The sequence below is a fragment of the Morone saxatilis genome, unplaced genomic scaffold (assembly GCF_004916995.1).
Source record: "Morone saxatilis isolate NCDOM2014 unplaced genomic scaffold, NCSU_SB_2.0 Contig18, whole genome shotgun sequence".
In the NCBI taxonomy this organism is placed as follows: domain Eukaryota; kingdom Metazoa; phylum Chordata; class Actinopteri; family Moronidae; genus Morone; species Morone saxatilis.
This window is the reverse complement of record NW_023339740.1, coordinates 252,467-269,197: the sequence shown is the minus strand read 5'-3', so window position 1 is coordinate 269,197 and position 16,731 is coordinate 252,467. Positions and strand designations below refer to the sequence as shown.

At 40.8% G+C, this 16,731-nt stretch overlaps 3 protein-coding genes across 4 annotated transcripts in view; 1 reads left to right on the top strand and 2 right to left on the bottom strand.

Annotated features, from left to right (window-relative positions):
- Window positions 1–686: 686 nt before the first annotated feature.
- On the bottom strand, window positions 687–2,971 carry tp53rk (TP53 regulating kinase). Its single transcript, XM_035662767.1, has 2 exons — window positions 2,713–2,971; window positions 687–1,686 (listed from the first exon to the last, which is right to left on the bottom strand). The coding sequence occupies exons 1-2, from the start codon at window positions 2,933–2,935 to the stop codon at window positions 1,202–1,204; spliced, it is 708 nt and encodes a 235-aa protein (XP_035518660.1). The 5' UTR covers window positions 2,936–2,971; the 3' UTR covers window positions 687–1,201.
- Window positions 2,972–4,880: 1,909 nt separating this feature from the next.
- On the top strand, window positions 4,881–11,980 carry slc2a10 (solute carrier family 2 member 10). Its single transcript, XM_035661510.1, has 6 exons — window positions 4,881–5,192; window positions 6,440–6,515; window positions 7,830–9,113; window positions 10,084–10,206; window positions 10,533–10,668; window positions 10,768–11,980. The coding sequence occupies exons 2-6, from the start codon at window positions 6,512–6,514 to the stop codon at window positions 10,853–10,855; spliced, it is 1,635 nt and encodes a 544-aa protein (XP_035517403.1). The 5' UTR covers window positions 4,881–5,192; window positions 6,440–6,511; the 3' UTR covers window positions 10,856–11,980.
- A 774-nt stretch (window positions 11,981–12,754) lies between these two features.
- Window positions 12,755–16,731, bottom strand: part of LOC118327961 (casein kinase II subunit alpha) — a gene marked incomplete at its 5' end in the record, with an annotated part of 8,517 nt that continues 4,540 nt past the window's right edge. For both annotated transcript variants that reach the window (XM_035661511.1, XM_035661512.1), the window contains 5 exon segments: window positions 12,755–14,329; window positions 15,186–15,275; window positions 15,383–15,531; window positions 15,743–15,843; window positions 16,169–16,270. In XM_035661511.1, the coding sequence (XP_035517404.1) occupies window positions 14,211–14,329; window positions 15,186–15,275; window positions 15,383–15,531; window positions 15,743–15,843; window positions 16,169–16,270 (561 nt within the window). In that variant the 3' untranslated portion in view covers window positions 12,755–14,210.

Here is a 16,731-nt window from a genome sequence, read left to right as displayed (position 1 = left end):
GTGCTAATGCCACAATCACTTTTTTGTCCTTGGTTTAGCTGCAGCACATTATGGTGTGTTTTTACCCCCTATCATTTTTCCAACATAATGTTAACGTTATGTTAGATGTTAGATAACTTGCTAACTTGTTTAGCTTGTTTTAACTTTGTTCTAAGAGAAGACATACAAAGTACCATTTAGAACATAGGTTGCAGTGCACTCTTGTGGCCAAAATGAGTATTACAACAGCAAACACTGAAAAATGATCCTGACTGAACATTTCTCTCCTCTTCTTAAGTCATAAACACCAAAGAGTAATTTAAATCAGACTTAGAAAATGCATCACCAGAAGTTTTTTTCTCACTTGCATCAGGGCTTCCGTACATAAAGCCTCGTATTAGCTTTAGCTAAACTGTATTTTTTGTCCCTCATCAATTGAAATTTAAATAGCATTACGAACAGTGGTGGGTCAGATTACTTTGAAATGTAGTCAGTTACTGCATGAATACATAAATTGACAGTCTGTCCAAGAGATGCTCATGTTCCATGCATCTGTGATCTGATTTGTTAAAGAACAATTACAATGCATACGAGCTGCATATCCCAGTAGCAAACGATTCTGTGATTTTCAGGGATTAAAAAGGAAATGATGTCGGAATAGATAGCAAGGCTACATATATGCATTGTTTCAACAACAGAAAAAATGGTATTGCTAATATTTTTTATTAAAATAAGTGTTAAACAGACCTAGGCATATTATATTTCATTTCTGACAACAGATCCTCCTAAATGTTACACACTGGACCTTTAACAGACATTTAAACTTTTCTGCCTGGTTTTATCCTAGATGTCAAGACATCTTTTAACCTGAAAAGCACCAAAGACAGACAAAAAAAGGTAAGGTGGGGCAACAGGAACTCATATCTCTGTAGATTCTTAATATATGCTACCACTATATCTGCAATAATATATGTGAGGAAGCTGATGCGTGTGCTAATGAGTATATAGTCTGACGCTGATATTTAATAAATGTCAACACTCAAACTGTTCCAAAATGTGCTAGTGTCATTACAAAGTCCATTTTCTTCATCATATTAGCCTTGTATAAGAAGAAGATGCTTCCTATTTCATAACAAAACATTTATTATTTGATATTTTTATTTTATATACAACAGTCTTTGTAATTATAACATGTTTTTGACCCTGTACACAGCAAGCATCATCACCCCACCATCGACCTCTTCCTCCCTCTCAACCGAACCTCGTCAAGCTTTTTAATAACTGCTGACGACTTCTTGGACGAGGCTGCATAGCTCTTCAGCAGCTTCTCAAACAGAGCCTCTGTGTTGGGGTGGGTGCTGAGGAAGGCTTTCTCCAGCACGTACAAGTCAACCCCCTTGTCCTCCGGCAGAGCAGAGATGTAACTCAGGCCGAAGTCAATGAGGACCAGGTCGGGCTCCCCGCCTTCCACGCCGCATCTCAGCAGCATGTTGGAGGTGGTCAGGTCTCCGTGGATGACATCCTCATCGTGCATTTTGGCAAGGATCTGGCCCACCTTCCCAGCCAGCTCCTCCAGCTCCTTACAGGAATCAGACTGCTGCTGAGTGGATGCGATGTGGTCACGCATGGTCGAGGAACCCATGATTTCCTCCAAGAATATACAGTGAGAGCCGTATTCCACAAAATACACCACGGGGGCAGGTATACCTGAGGAGAAGAGAAATTGAAAGAGAGTCTCATTCAACACGCTCTGATAAAGAGCAAAATACACTATTTAGTATTAAAGGATCAGCATGATATCATATATTTTTCCTAACAAATCTCATGAAAAGACTAAAAGTAACAATGTGTTTATTGTGTCTCTAAATACTGAATGACTCTACCCTGTTTGTGGTTCTCAGCCCCAACACCACTGGTCCCTAACGAAGTCAGAAATCTTTAAAAACAGATCACAAATATATTGTTTGATTTTTAAAAAGGTCTAAATAATTTCTAAAAACAGCTGGCCACTGTGGTTTTAAAAAACATCACTCATACAGGAGGAAATAATGCTATTATTTGTTGGGGACTATTTCCAGCGGTGGATAAATACATATTTGGTGCTCTGGTAAGTATTTGGGGCAGCAGGATGGTGTATGTTGGACTTCTATGTTGGATTCTTTAAAGGGGAACTTGGCAACTTTTTCAGCTTAATAAACCCGTTTAGAAATCATTTGGATGGTTAAATGGCCTGTTCCGGTTTATTACAAGTGTTAGAAAAATAATAGAGTGAACATTATTATAAAAACGAATGAATAACTAATTAACTCATTAATTACAGTTGCTTGTATTATTAATACAATTTTAAATATATATATTTTTAGGAATCTAATGCTGTCCGAACCTGAGCAGACAATCAAAGCTCTGCCCAGGAGGAGTCAGTCTCGAATTTGTTTTTGGTTTTTCTTCTGACACCTCCAGGGCTCCATAGTTTGAACACTCCCTTCTCAGCTGGCAAGTAATTGGTCAACCCATGGCCCTCTCACAGGATTTTAAAGGGTGACAGATTTTGTTGTAACACCAGCAGTACGGCTCGCAGTAAACAACACTCTGGTGTTCAGGCTAGCTGGAACTAACTTACGCTATTTTAATTAACCGTATTCATTAAATAAGTATGCTGCTCTTCATAAAGAGCAGTCAATAGAACAACAGCACGAGGTCCAGGCCAGCAGAGGTGTCTGCGGGTAAACGTGCCTGCTCTCCGGCAGCGCAGTATGGAGCGGACCTCCTGCACCGTCCTGCGGTGGGTCAGTTTTTCATCCAGCGCCGGGTGTCTGTAGCGTTTCGGGAACCTTTCTTTCACAATGGTCGGCTTCCCCAGAAACTGCGCCCGGTACACCCGGGCTTCTGCTCCTTGTTTTAACAACTCCGCTTTACTGAGAAACTCCGGCACCGCCATGCTCTTCTCCTGAGCCATGTTTACTTCCGTTTTCCTCTACTGTCCGCTGCCCTACTGCTTCCTGTGCTCTGTTCCTACAGGCTGCCACCTAGCGGCCACCTAGAGTACACACCAGCCACACAGGGAACTGTCCCGCTGATGTGACTGCCAAATGAAAAGCTTTCATTCTTACCTTAACCATCCCTGACTCTGTGTACACACAGATTTACATAAACTAGCACTCCTTTAAACTGCTTGATTTTATGTCTCATGTTTCCCAGCATACATTTTGTAAAACTTTTAGAACTGTATCCAACATCAGAAGTCATTTCCCCCATTAGTAAGTGAGAGTTCGAGCAGCTTATAATAATACACATTTATGCATCTACTGATACTAGATTTCTGAATTTATCATTGATAAACATACTCAAATGAAGTAAAAAAAACAGGCCTACCTCAAAATCATACTTTCAGTAAGTACAATAGTTTAACTTGAGTAGCTAAATGCACTCATTATAGGCTACATTCCACCACTGCAGCAGACCTTTTTCACAGCAGCCATTTTGACATGAAATAGTAGGGTAAACATAGGTGTTACCAAAGATATTAACTAAGGTTCCATTTCATCCAGATCAAACCGAGTCAGGGTGCTGCTGTTGTGTATGCAGGGGTGTATCTGGAGCGGTGGCATGTGGTGGAAGCTGCCACCTCAGTTTGAAAAACTGAAATCAATTAAGTGATCTCTTATGGCCGCATTTTAGACTCTGTGAATTATAATGAAAAAGACATGTATTTGGATAAATTTGCTCCTCCACTCCCACACCAGAGATCACATCAACCCGGTCCTTTAAAACCTCCATTGGCTCCCCATTCAACAAAGCATCCAGCTCAAAATTCTCCTCATCACTTACAAAGGCCACAACCTCACCCCCTTCTACCTTAGTGACCACCTACATCCTCTTACCTGCAAGTTGTTTTTTCTTACTTATATTGCCTTTTCTATTTCTACTATTGTCTTTTGTTGCCATGTAACATAGTGGTTCCCAACCTGGGGGTCGCCAAAGCTTCACAAGGGGGTTGCAAGGGCTTTGTGATTTTAAGGAGTGTAGGAAAACGTTAAAAATATACACAGTAGGTCCATATCTTATTGTCCTGCAGTAAAAAAGTACACAGTTATAACAACCAAAGAGCTAACAGAACAAACATTGGTAAGAAGAAATGGCAGAATGTGTCCAAAAAGAAGCCTATTAGGTATGTATGATTGTTAAAAAAGTAAATAAAAATACATAATACATACAGATAATTGTATAAGAAGTTCCTAAAAATCTAAAATGTAATAATCTGTGATGTAATATTCACAGTGAATAATCTGTGTAATCATTTTACATACATTTCCTGCAGTTATTGTGTTCACTGTTTGCAGTTGTCCTCTCCCATTACTGTTATGCATTGAATATAATATAAATTAACCATTAAATATGTTTTAAGTTAGGGGTCGTCAGTTTAGTCAATGATAGAAAGGGGATTCAGGGAGAAAGGAACCACTAATGTAACATGCCTTTGAGTACCTTTTAAGGCTCTATATAAGATACATGTATTATTGTTAATATTATTAGATATTTCTATTCAAGTTTTTACTAATGTGCCACAGTAATGTTTTTGAGTTCAAATATCTTCATTTGGGGGCTTTTCCAAGCAAATATTGATATATGTGATTGTTTGTGATTAAATCAGAAACCCCATGAATATTTCTCTAGATCCGCCCCTGCTGACTGGAAAAGCTCTGCTCTTTTTAATTAGTATCATCAACACATGTGTGAAAAAGCTCTATTGTGGGCACTGCTCAGTCTTTCTGGATCAGCTCTTCAGTCTCTTGTGATCCGCAGTAAATGAAGTGTTCAGCCTGCTGTCGGTGGCTGTGGCCGGTGTGCGGAGCCTCTCTTCCCGCGGCAGTTGGACAGTTGTCGACCTCTGGCGTCAAAACTTCGCCAACAAGTTTCCCATCTTGCAATTTGACACTGCGGTCTGCCACGTAGATCGAACTTCCTGAAGACCCTGAAGTTTCCCAGGAGCATCTCTGGCTGCATTACCCGTCCTCCGGAGGTCTCACAGCCGGTAGAGTCCACAGCGGGGTCCGGTGGGATCAGGGCTCCCCGTGAACACAGCGGGGGAGAGGACGTCTGTCTGTCCCGTTTAACAACAGCTTACATTCCTGGACGGACAGACGGTGAATAACGGCTCTGTCGTCCGTAACGCAAACTGCTCTGGGATCTGTGAACGGGCTATAAAGACAACCGTAAGTAGACAGCGGTGGAATGGGAACCACTGTCCCCTCTACTGCTCTGTATATACGGGACAACGGCTTATGATGCACTGCGATATTAAACCACCAAGTAGTTCAGTAACACACACACACACACTTTCATATATTTATACGTATATTTATATGGAACGCACTGTAAACTGAATTAACATTAATGTTTTGATGGATTTTACAAGTACACACATCAGAGTAAACTACGGTTAGTATACTCGAAAACAAACCCTTTGTTATTTGGGCAGGGACAGTAAACAGTTACCTAGCTGCAAACTGTTCTGTAACTATAGTACAATAGTATATTAGTAGTATTTCCATTTTCAGACCGTTCAGCAGTTAATACTGTAGTTTTTACTGCACTGCATATATGTGACAACAGCTAACAATGCTGCTTACAAGTTAATGCATCAGTAATAATCACAAAATGTCCCTATATTAATATTTTGATGGCTTTTAGAAGGACACAACTATATGATTAGTCAAAAACAGTTTGTTTCAGGAGGGAAAGTGCACCAGATTTAGCTCTAAGCTAATTTACATCTGTACACTGCAAAAAAACACTAGTTCACACATTAATCTGTGCTCATGTTCCCTTCTCCCATGGAAGTGAATAAACTCAGGGCCTGCGGATGGTCTCAAGGGTCGGGGCAGTGTCAAACCCATGTGATTTCCTTTCCTTACCATCTCTGGGGTCATCAGAGCTTTGAAAAGTTACCAAATATATTACCTCCAAATAACCCCAATAAGTTCAGTCAGTAGTAAACTACAAAATATACACGAGGAACGTCCTCTGGAATTTCCCTCAGTGCTTTAACTCTATATCTCGCCCAGTTCATTTCTGTGGAACAACAGTTATTTTGCAATGGGAGCTGTGGAGGTGGTGCTTCCTGGTTGTTGTTTCAGAGATGCACACAAACTTCCCCACTGCTCTGTCATTATCAGGTGTTGGGATATTTTTATTAAGACTAAACAAGCTAACTGATTGCTCCACAGTCATGTGTTTTGTTGAGTCCATCTCAAGTAGACTCCCTAATGAAATCATGGCAATCAACAAGATGGTTGTCAGGGCGACAGAGCTGTAACAGGCTCTTGTGGGCTCCCTTGTCTTTTCTGTGAGCAGGACACAAGACTCCCAGTGGGTGCTAGACCAGGAGAGCACTGCAGGAACTGGAGATTATCTGTATCATCATTATTATTATTATTTAGGTTTTTCTCATATTTCACAGAGGGCGTCTTCTGAGAAATGAATCCAGACATGCACAATTTGACTGAAATGTTCACGTAACAGGACAGAAGCAATGGGTGAGTTATTTGTAAATGACTGATTTTTTCATTGTAAAGCAGTTATGGGTGTTTAATGTTACTGTAAATGTAAAGTAAGGTAAGTAATAGTGTGACCTGTTTAAAGTCAGTGCCCATACTTAAGTGCTGCAGCTTCTGATGGCTGACATTTTGTACTGCAGCCTCTGAAAGATAACCAAGGGTCATTTAAAATCATAAAAACTATTAAAATCAATCAATCAAATGTGCAAAGAAAATGAAAGTGTCAGGTTTTATGGATGGAGTGTATCTGCAGTCAGTAAGGAACTGCTTTAAGCTTCAGTTTTGCCACATATGAATGGAAGATATTTAATCAGCAGTTGGATTCAGTAGCTTTCATTTGCATTTCTGTCAATAGACAGTGCACATGAAAGACTCAGGTTAATGTGAGGAGCAGCTCCAGAGCGGTGCAGTGGTGAATGTGGGTCATTTATTTGGAAACTACAATATGATAGATACTGTAAACTAAGAGACAGACTTTAATTTATTTGTAAAGCACAATATTAAAGGGATAGTTTGTGGGTAATAGAAAGTGGGGTTGCAGTGGCGGACTCAGGCTGTTTGAGGGGCAAAAAAATAATAAAAAGGGCAGCAGTGTGCCACCAAGGTCTTGACCTCAGTGTTTTTTGTTGTGAAGCAATTGAGTAAAAATAACTACTTTGATGTCCCAAAACCCCCTAGCAAGTTCAGTTTTTGAACCCCCCTATTTCTAAAATCCTGTGTAGAGCAATGCTGGTGAGGTACTCCTAAACGCCTGTGTAACTGTCTCTGTGTCGAGAATTTGTAAAAGTTATAAACTTTGTGTGTTTTTGTACAGTAATCAGTGAGGCCCTGCACACAGAAACATTGCTACTTAATTCTTGTCTCATTTGTAGTCTGATAAACTGTGCATTCATCAAATTCAGTGCCATATATTGCTAGTTTCACCAAAGTGAAACTTCAGTGAATGAAGTTGTAAATTTCTGTTTTGTACAGTAAGACCCAGCTGCACAATGCAAATGGTTCTCGGGTGCCTATGTTGTCTAAGGGGCTCTGTACTATAGCAAGTAAAATCTTTTATTGAGACTGTAATGCCTTGAAGTAAAAAAAAAGATTTAGATTTTTTTGATTGGATATTCATGGAGCTGAAGATGTTTTGAATTGACATCTAGTGGCCAGTAGTGGTACTGCATTTTAAGACATGCATTTAAAAGATAAACACACAAATTCATAAATTCACTAAATGTAATGTAATGTAAATGTATGTCTTCGGTAAGAGTGCTCTTCTAAAGCATCTGAATGTTTCCTTCCTCCTAGGTCGCTTCGTCCTGCTGTTGGCCATTGTGGTGTCCACCCTGGGTGGCCTGGTCTTTGGTTATGAGTTGGGCATCATCTCAGGTGCTTTGCTGCAGCTCAAGGCAGAGTTCAGACTGTCATGTGTCCAACAGGAGGCTCTGGTCAGCTCTTTATTAATAGGAGCTCTGCTGGCTTCCGTCATTGGCGGCTGCCTCATCGACCATCAGGGCCGCAGGAACTCTATCCTCCTCAGCAACGTCATGATTCTGACCGGCAGCCTGGTCTTACTTATCAGCTCTTATTCTGCATTGGTGGTGGGCAGGGTGGCAGTGGGCTTTGCCATGTGTATATCCTCCATGTCCTGCTGCATCTTTGTATCTGAGATGGTTACCCCCGACCGCAGGGGCTTCCTGGTAACACTGTACGAAGCTGGGATCACTGTGGGCATCCTGGCAGCTTATGCCATAAATTACATCCTGTCTGACTCTAAAAGAGGGTGGAAGTGGATGTTTGGATTAGCCATTGTGCCGACTTTGATTCAGCTCGTCTCTATCTGGTTTCTTCCATCTAGCACTAAGGAATCTATAAGCCAAAGACATTGCTTTCAAGCTGAAAGAGACATTATGAGCACCATCGAAATCCAAGAAGCAGATGACTCAAAAGTCAGCTCCAGCATAGAAAACAAGAAGGTTCAGTATAGCATTATGTACCTTTTCCAGCGTAAGGACAACATGAGAACCCGGACTGTCATTGGCCTTGGTCTGGTGCTCTTTCAGCAGTTCACAGGCCAACCCAATGTTCTCTTCTACGCCTCCACCATCTTCCACTCGGTGGGGTTTCAGAGCAATGCCTCTGCGGTGCTGGCGTCTGTGGGCTTGGGGTTCGTCAAAGTGATCGCTACCTTGACCTCCATGGTGTTTTCAGACAGGGTGGGCAGGAGGCCTCTGCTCATCAGTGGATGCTCTGTTATGGCACTGTGTCTGATAACCATCGGACTCCTCAGTGGACATTCGTTGACGAATGCTAAGAGGCCTTGTGACTCCGAAGACTTCAGCGTTAACAGAACAGATATACCTCATTTAACTGTTGGTGATCGGTCGGTTTTTGATTTAACTTTCCATGATAGCCAAAGACTCCTTAATAACCACACACAAGGTGAAAATGTAGTACTTGATCGAGTTAGACAGAGACCACTGAACACTCCTCCGGCATCTTCTATTGGCGTCCATGGCACAGTTGTGAACTGGATGATTCTTGTGTGTCTGATGGCTGTGGTCAGTGCATACTCCGTTGGATTTGGACCAAGTTCGTATATTTACTAAAAATTTTAGATTGATATAACAATTAGTATTCATTTTTTGGCAATATATTCAAATACAACCATACTCTCAGCTAAAGGCCTTCACACACCGGGGACAAGATTAATAAACAACACGAAAATACGATATACTTGCCTGTGAATATGTTGCATCAAACTATTCATACCGGCAGCGAGGCAAGTTAGCACATTAAACTAAAAAACTGACACACACACACTTCAGACCAAGCAGAACAGGGACAGGCAGAAAAACGCTGCAGCTTGGCGGTCTTGGGGGTCACACTGCAACACTGAATGGCTCACAGATAGAAATCGCATTCGAGGTTTTATCTCAGCTGTCTGTCCTGGGGCTCCGGTCCAGTCCGTTAAGATGTATTAAAGGTCCAGCATGTAAGATTTAGGGGGATCTACTGGCAGAATATGGCAGGAACGGAATATAACTTCTAAGGTATTTATCTTCAGAGTGAGCGGGTTCACCTCTACTATCAGTCCTCCGCTTTGTTTCTACAGCAGCCCAGAACAGACAAACCAAACAATGGCTGTAGACAGGGCCTTTCACGTTTTTTGCAGATTTCATGACACAACATTGGAAGGGGATGGTGAGGCGACTGGTATTTAGTTGTTGCAAGATTGCCACTAAATCTTACAACTGGACCTTTTAATACGTTAAAACCAAAGTCACAAGAAGACAAACTATTGGAGGTAGTGGTAGCCCAGCAACTTCTGTGTTCTGTGAGCTACTTTTTTGTGGGCATTGAAGAGAGCATAGATGGTTTCAGTTCCCCGTCTGTAAATTCCCCATAGCAGTCTGTGCAGAGGGATCAATCAACATCCCAAGTCACTTTTGTCACATTGTCTTTATAATTTTTGTGTTCTTTGTAAAATAATATAGTTTTTTCTTTTCTAGTGGTTTATTAAAGCTGGGAAATACAGCGTTATTTTTTTCTCTTTGACTAGTGACCTGGCTTCTCCTCAGTGAAATATTTCCAGCTGCTATCAGAGGAAGGGCATTCGCATTCACCAACTGCTTCAACTGGGCTGCCAACCTGCTGGTCACATTCACTTTCTTGAATTTCATCGGTGAGTTCCCATACACAAGACCATAATTTAAGGCCCTGCACACTCACACAGGTGTTTACTCTGGCTAACTAGAGTGCTAATCAGGTAGAAGTTGGGTGGAGCTGTACTGGCAGTTATTTAAGGTCACTAGGCTCACTGTTAGACTGTTATTTCAGCTGACTGATCTTTTCTACCCGATACTCTTGAAGCTATAAAATAAGATTTCCTTTTTTCCTTTGTAGAGCCTGTTTCATTGCTGAATTAACTCCAAAGGGATAGTTATACTGATAGTTAACTTAGTGAAGTGATGGTCGTCAGAGAGTGAAAAGTTTTTTTTTTATTGACAGATTCGATCGGTCTGTCTGGGATATTTCTTCTGTATGGGATGAGTGCTGTGGGAGCTGGAGTTTTCTTCTACTTCATGCTACCAGAGACCAAAGGGAAGACTCTAGAGGAGATAGACAAGGAGCTGCGTGTAAACAGGTAGGATCTATATTTGTCTGATGTCGAGATATATAAACCTAATGGCGTCAGCTGATCCACGGTGAAGCACTGATTTTTGCCCTTGGCTTTGTCTTGCAGGTTTTACCACAGTGAGGAGTGCTGTGGCTGGAGAAACACTTCCCAGCAGTACCAGAGAGTGCACTGTCAAGTTAGCACCTCAGGGTGACATTACCATAGGCAGGCATCACTGTTGTTTGGTACACTTGATATATAAATATATGTGCGGTATGTTTGTGAAACATGTAAGTAGTGTGTTTTCTAGGTTTTATTGTGTGATCATGTGTGTTGCAGTCATACCAAGCTATCAATCTGATAGTGTTAAGCATTTTACATTTTTTATAACATAGACCAGTGGTTGTCCACCTGGTGGTTGGGTTCCCCACTAGGGGTCACCAAAGCTTCACAGGGGGGGTCGCGAGGTCTTCTTGATTTTCAGAGGTGTAGGAAAACTTAAAAAATATACATAGTAGGCCTGTATCTCAGCATTTTGTTAATTTGTGAAGAAAACTAAATGTAACTGTTATTTATAAAGTTTAGATTATGATTTAAGATTAGACTTTGGAGACCTGAACTCAAGTTATATTCACAGAGCCTCCACTCTCCGATAAACAGCTTCATCCTGCATTAGAACATTTTAAACAACCAAAGAGCTGATAGAACAATGAGAAGAAAACACTAAATTTGTCAAAAAAGAAGCCTATGAAGTAAGTATAAGTATGTAGTATTGTATGTAATCAAATCAATCATCTCTGATGCAACATTCACAGAATATAATCTCTCTGGCCCCAGGCCAGGTAATATGAAGAAACACTATTTTGACAAATCTACCACATGAGCACACTATAAATTAAATTAGATTATGTAATACTGCAGGACCAGAGGTACCAGAGTACACACATTCCTTACTCAAGTAGAAGACTCAGTAAAAGTAGAAGCACTGACTCAACTTCTTTACTATGTTCCATCTTGTTAGGTCTTTTATGTTGTTTTGGTCCTGTTGCGTCTGGTTTGCATGATATGCACTATGAGCTAAGACTGTTTTTCATAGTGGGCCTCTGAAAATTTGACAGAAGATGAGGGAAAATGCTTTACTGTACGTTATGTTTTTATTTTTCATATAATGCATATTTATCAGTTTTCTCTGGGTTCATGGATGAGAGTCATCATTTCTCCCTATTCATGTGAACTGTCGACATTAAGAGGATGCCCAAACCCACAGAATTTAAACCCTGAAGATATGTACACTTGTGTACTGTACAATTGTAAATAAAAGTTCCAAAATCAATTCTTACTTTTATTATTGTATTAGGCTTTTATTCCTTACACACTTCATATTTTTTTACTCTATTGTTATTCTACATTTACTATGTCATTTTTGAGCAACCGCTGGCAGAGAAATTTGCTTTGGGATTAATAAAGTTGTATCTTAATTTACTTTGTCCTTTTGGTAATCCAGTTTTGCTTCTCAGATGACATTACTGTAAAATGATTGACATGGTGCACGTTAGCATTTTGAAGTGGTAGCGAGCGGTAGTTCAACATTCTCCCAACTTGGTTTAACATTTACAGTTTCACGTTTGTCGTGTTGCAATCCTGAGGGTTAATGTCAGAGTCATTTCTTAAAGGATAGGTGGAGGTATTTTTAAAGTCGATCTTAATGCATTACTGAGAAGCCCATGTGTACGTTAAAAAAAAAAAGTTTAGTCCTTGTAGGGCTGCAACTAAGTGATTTTCATTATTTTAACAATTAATGCTTTAGTCTGTAAAATATGACATTGTGACATCTTTAAATTGTTTTTGTACAATCAACATTCCAAAACACAACATATTCATTTACTATCATAAATGCCAAAGTAAAGCAGCAAATCCTTACATTTAGTAAGTCCTGAGTCTTACAGCTTTTTCTGTCCATTAAAGGCAATAAAAGCCCAAAACGAAATGTAGTCAGAATTTATGAACTTTACCTTTTTTACTCTACCATTACTGTATATTTAATCAATAATTTGCACTTTGTGTGTGAGAAGAGTGGTCTACATGAATGGGACAGACATAAATCAGTCAGATGTACCTGATAAATAAAACACGTGTTTATTTACACAAATATTTTCAAATACTAGTCTTCTACATAAGGACATAAAAATATATACAGTGATGTAGGGACTGCTCCGTTCTCAGGTTAATGTATACATGTTCTGATTTATTTGCATTTTTAGGTTTTGAAATGAAAAAAAAAAAAAAAAGATGCATATGTACAACAGGGTCTAAAACCTATACTTTCAAACTCTGGCACTAAAACACTGGGGGAAACTTACCCTTCAAGTGCTATTCAACTTCAATACTTCTCTCAACATGTTTGTGAAAGCGGTGAACTGTTAATACTCGAAGCTTCCCCATGTCACCGCACACTCAACTTTCCTACAACACTAACAGCACTTCAGCCACCAGCAGATTATTGTATCACGTGGTCATCGTATTCACTAGAACCCACAGTGTCAACCTGCATTACAGCATCTCCATGAGCAACTCTCACAAAACAAAACTAGATTTGGTCAGTCTCTTCTTCCAACCGACTGAGTAAACTTTGGTTATGTCTTGAAGTAATTCAAGAAAAGCCACTTGAAGTAATTCAAGGAACTGGAAAGCAGCACGTTTGAGAAACTTTTGAGAACCTGAATGAACCTTACCTGGCTTCTTTAAGAGATCGTAGTACGACTCTAGAGTCGATTGAACCGCTTGATGGTGATGAACCTTAATCCAGCAGTCAGCAAACGTTTCAATACAAAACAAATTAACGACAGATGACGTGATGGGGAGTCGCATATCAAAAGAAGACTGGTGATCTGGTTTGGTAAGAAAGGCAAGACAGAACTACTCAGGCAGAGAAAGTGTTGAAGTGTCATTGTGTTCACATACACCTGGAGAACAGAACAGCACCAAACACTTCCAAAACGCTGTGATCTGGAGGGTGTTTAGACTCATCTGGGGAGGTAAAGGTCTGTTTTTGACAATGCAGCAGTAGTAAACTATACAGGATGTACTCCTTTTGGTCCTGATGGCCAACATCTTTCTTTTTGCCTTCTGCTGATGTACTTATTGAACCCTGCCTTCACAATCCAAACTAAAACCACACAGGTGGGAGGGGGGCTTGCTGAGACCCCAAATGAGCCGTGGATGACTCTCGCGCTCAGACTTGGCGCACACAAACACACACCCCTTTGTATTCACTACGGCTTGTGGGGAAATGAAAGGAATACCTGTATATTTCATTACACAGAACATTCATTTCAGATGTCAGGTTAACACGTTCATTCAAGGAAGATAAGGAACGGAAAAAACAGCTTTCTTTTCATAGACGACGGCGTCCTCCAGCCGGGAGGTTGGTGAGGCGCAGTCACACTGAGTTAGGTTGGATGTGGAGAGGGCTGGCAGAGTGGCACCTGTCTTAGTATCCCCACCACCCCCAACCCCGGGCTGAGTGGTGGTGGAGGTGGGAGAGACTGGGGGGGGATTTGGGTGTGGTGTCACTGCGGGGCGCCAGCAGCAGCGGGCACCGGGGTGCTTAGGGCGTTGGTGGCAGCAGACAGGACCGGCGAGCCAGTGAGAGGGCCCAGGGCAGTGGAGGCTGGCAAGGCAGAAATACCTGAGGGAGGACAGGACATAGAGACGGTCAGGTGGTGAACGGCTTCAATTTAAGACTTAGGACATTTTTAAGACCATTATGAACGCAATTTACGTTTGAAGTCCATACTGCCAAAAAAAAGCATGAAGGAAAATCAGTATTGGTTCCATGTCAGTTTCGTTTTTTAGTCATTACTGCATGATCAAAACATTTTTTTGCAACTTTATATAAGTAGCATTAACTTCATTCATCCAATAAATTTTTAAGATGCATCGAAATCATATTTAAGGCATTAAAAAAAAAAAAACTAAATTTCACATCCTGATTAAAGGAAAATGTTAAAAGTAAATTATCAATCTTGTCTTACCCTAAGCAAAAAAGCATCACTAGTCAACGCCAAAATGTGTTCCACTCTGCATCTGGTGTGAACAGCTATACTGTTTGAAGTGGCCAAAATGAAAGAGCTTTTAAAATGTTTTCTGTCCGCTTCATGTCTGGTTAACCTGCTCTTAAAAGTGTTGCGCAACTACCAACTGTCCAGTTTCAAACAAAATACCACCTAGGATTATGTAGGTGAGTAGTATTATGTAGTGAGCGGCTGAAATTAAGTATCAGAAGTACTGAAGCTATAAGGAAAAATAAAAAATACATGTCAAATTTTCAACACATGGCTGCACAGACAAAACAAGAGGGGGGGAAAATCAACGGGTCCTCACTGTGTTCAGTGACTTTTTTCCTGTACTAGCACTGTGTGTTCACTGTTTCGAGAAGAAGAAAGAATTATTTTTTTTACTTTTTGCTGTGGTATTTTTTGCATTGCATTGAAGTTTTAAATTGTGGTATGGTGAGAACCGTAGTATAATGCGTGTGTTCTTACCAGTGATCATGCTGGCTGTGCTAACAGCTGTGTTCCCACTGGGCAGGTTGGCTGATCCGGCCACACGAGACTGATCTTTCACAATAGGGACTGTTGGAACAGCACAAATAAAGACATCCCTTAGTTTGTAACTGCTGTTACCCATCATGATTTCATTCTTAAAAACAAAAAAGTACTGGCTGCTTATGAGAGCTTACAGAAGTATGGGTGATCCATGGCCTCGCGGGCAGTCAGTCGGGCCTGGTGGTCGTAGCGCAGCAGCTTGTCAAGAAAATCCAGAGCCTCAGGGCTGACCAGGTGCTGGTTCTCACTGTGGACAAACCGCTCCCACCGCTTACGAGAATGCCTGAGGGAAAAAAAAAAAATTGTGAAAACACTGAAGAAAGTGGGCAGCTGTTACAATAGCCACAGAGCAGCATGCCATACATGATGCATGCATGGAGCAGGGATGAACTGAGTATATAGTTATTTTCCTCCAATATAAGTGCTAAGAATAGTTCCAAAACAAGCCTGCACAGCTAAGACCATTATCCTGTGAATGCAGTTAGAGGTCTCACCTTCCCAGAATGTCGTTGAAACGAGGTTCCAGCTCAATATTGTACTTGTCAATGTAGTCGTACAGGTCTTCAGTCCCCAGAACCTTGGCTATTCTCACCAACTACACAACCAGGGAACAAACAATTTGTCAGTTTTCACTTTCAGACACAAAACTACATTGATACAGTCAAGATAGTTGGGAAGGAAACACTGGGTGGTCGCCACTTTCACGACATCTGTGCCTAAAAATGCCATTCCATACACTCCAATGCTGAAGAACCAAAGAAAAAAAAATGGAGCAGGTCATAGCTTGTATGTAGCTATGTACATACTTGTAGTTGCCTCTACACCTCCTCCAATGTGAATTGTGTAGCAACAGCATGTTTAAATACATAAGGTAACAGCTGTTTAAGGGCTTACAGTGTACCATCAACCTTTGGCTTTACCTGGTCATAGTTGTCATGGCCGTGGAAGAAGGGCTCCTTCCTGAAGATCATGCTCGCCAACATACAGCCCAAGCTCCACATATCCAGACTGTAGTCGTACATCTGAAACACACAGCAAAGTCTCAAAGCAGAGAAATCTAATTTCAACTCAAATCTAACTTCATGAAATCCAGCCAGACACTGTTTTAAAGGAGCACTGATGTATCATGAAGAATAGAAACATGCAAAAAGAATAAGTAAACTACTGTTTGAACCTGCAACTGCAGCAGAGGTAGTCAGCGGATGAGGTGCATCATATCACCAAGACTCATTAAATCCAGTGTTTCCCCGACAGAGCTGTCTGTGGCATGCTGCCAGTTTTACCATGGACGTCATAATTACAAATAATTGTAAGAATCTCAATATGAAATCTTAAATTCATAAAAGGTGAGTCATGAGGTGCGGAGGATAGCGAAACCAGGATGTACATTGTTAAAAAGGTTTCTGATGTTGTCTTCAGATGGTTGTTTTTTTACTAGAACATTCACTCATAACTTAACGTCTAAAGGCCTCCGCACACCAAC

Excerpts from the sequence above, each read along its gene's own strand:
- tp53rk (XM_035662767.1), bottom strand. The coding sequence starts at position 2,935 with ATGGCTCAGGAGAAGAGCATGGCGGTGCCGGAGTTTCTCAGTAAAGCG. Across the intron at positions 1,687-2,712 it reads ACTGCGCTGCCGGAGAGCAG|GTATACCTGCCCCCGTGGTG; the intron begins GCACGTTTACCC and ends TCTTCTCCTCAG.
- slc2a10 (XM_035661510.1), top strand. Across the intron at positions 10,207-10,532 it reads CACTTTCTTGAATTTCATCG|ATTCGATCGGTCTGTCTGGG; the intron begins GTGAGTTCCCAT and ends TTTTATTGACAG. Across the intron at positions 10,669-10,767 it reads AAGGAGCTGCGTGTAAACAG|GTTTTACCACAGTGAGGAGT; the intron begins GTAGGATCTATA and ends TTTGTCTTGCAG.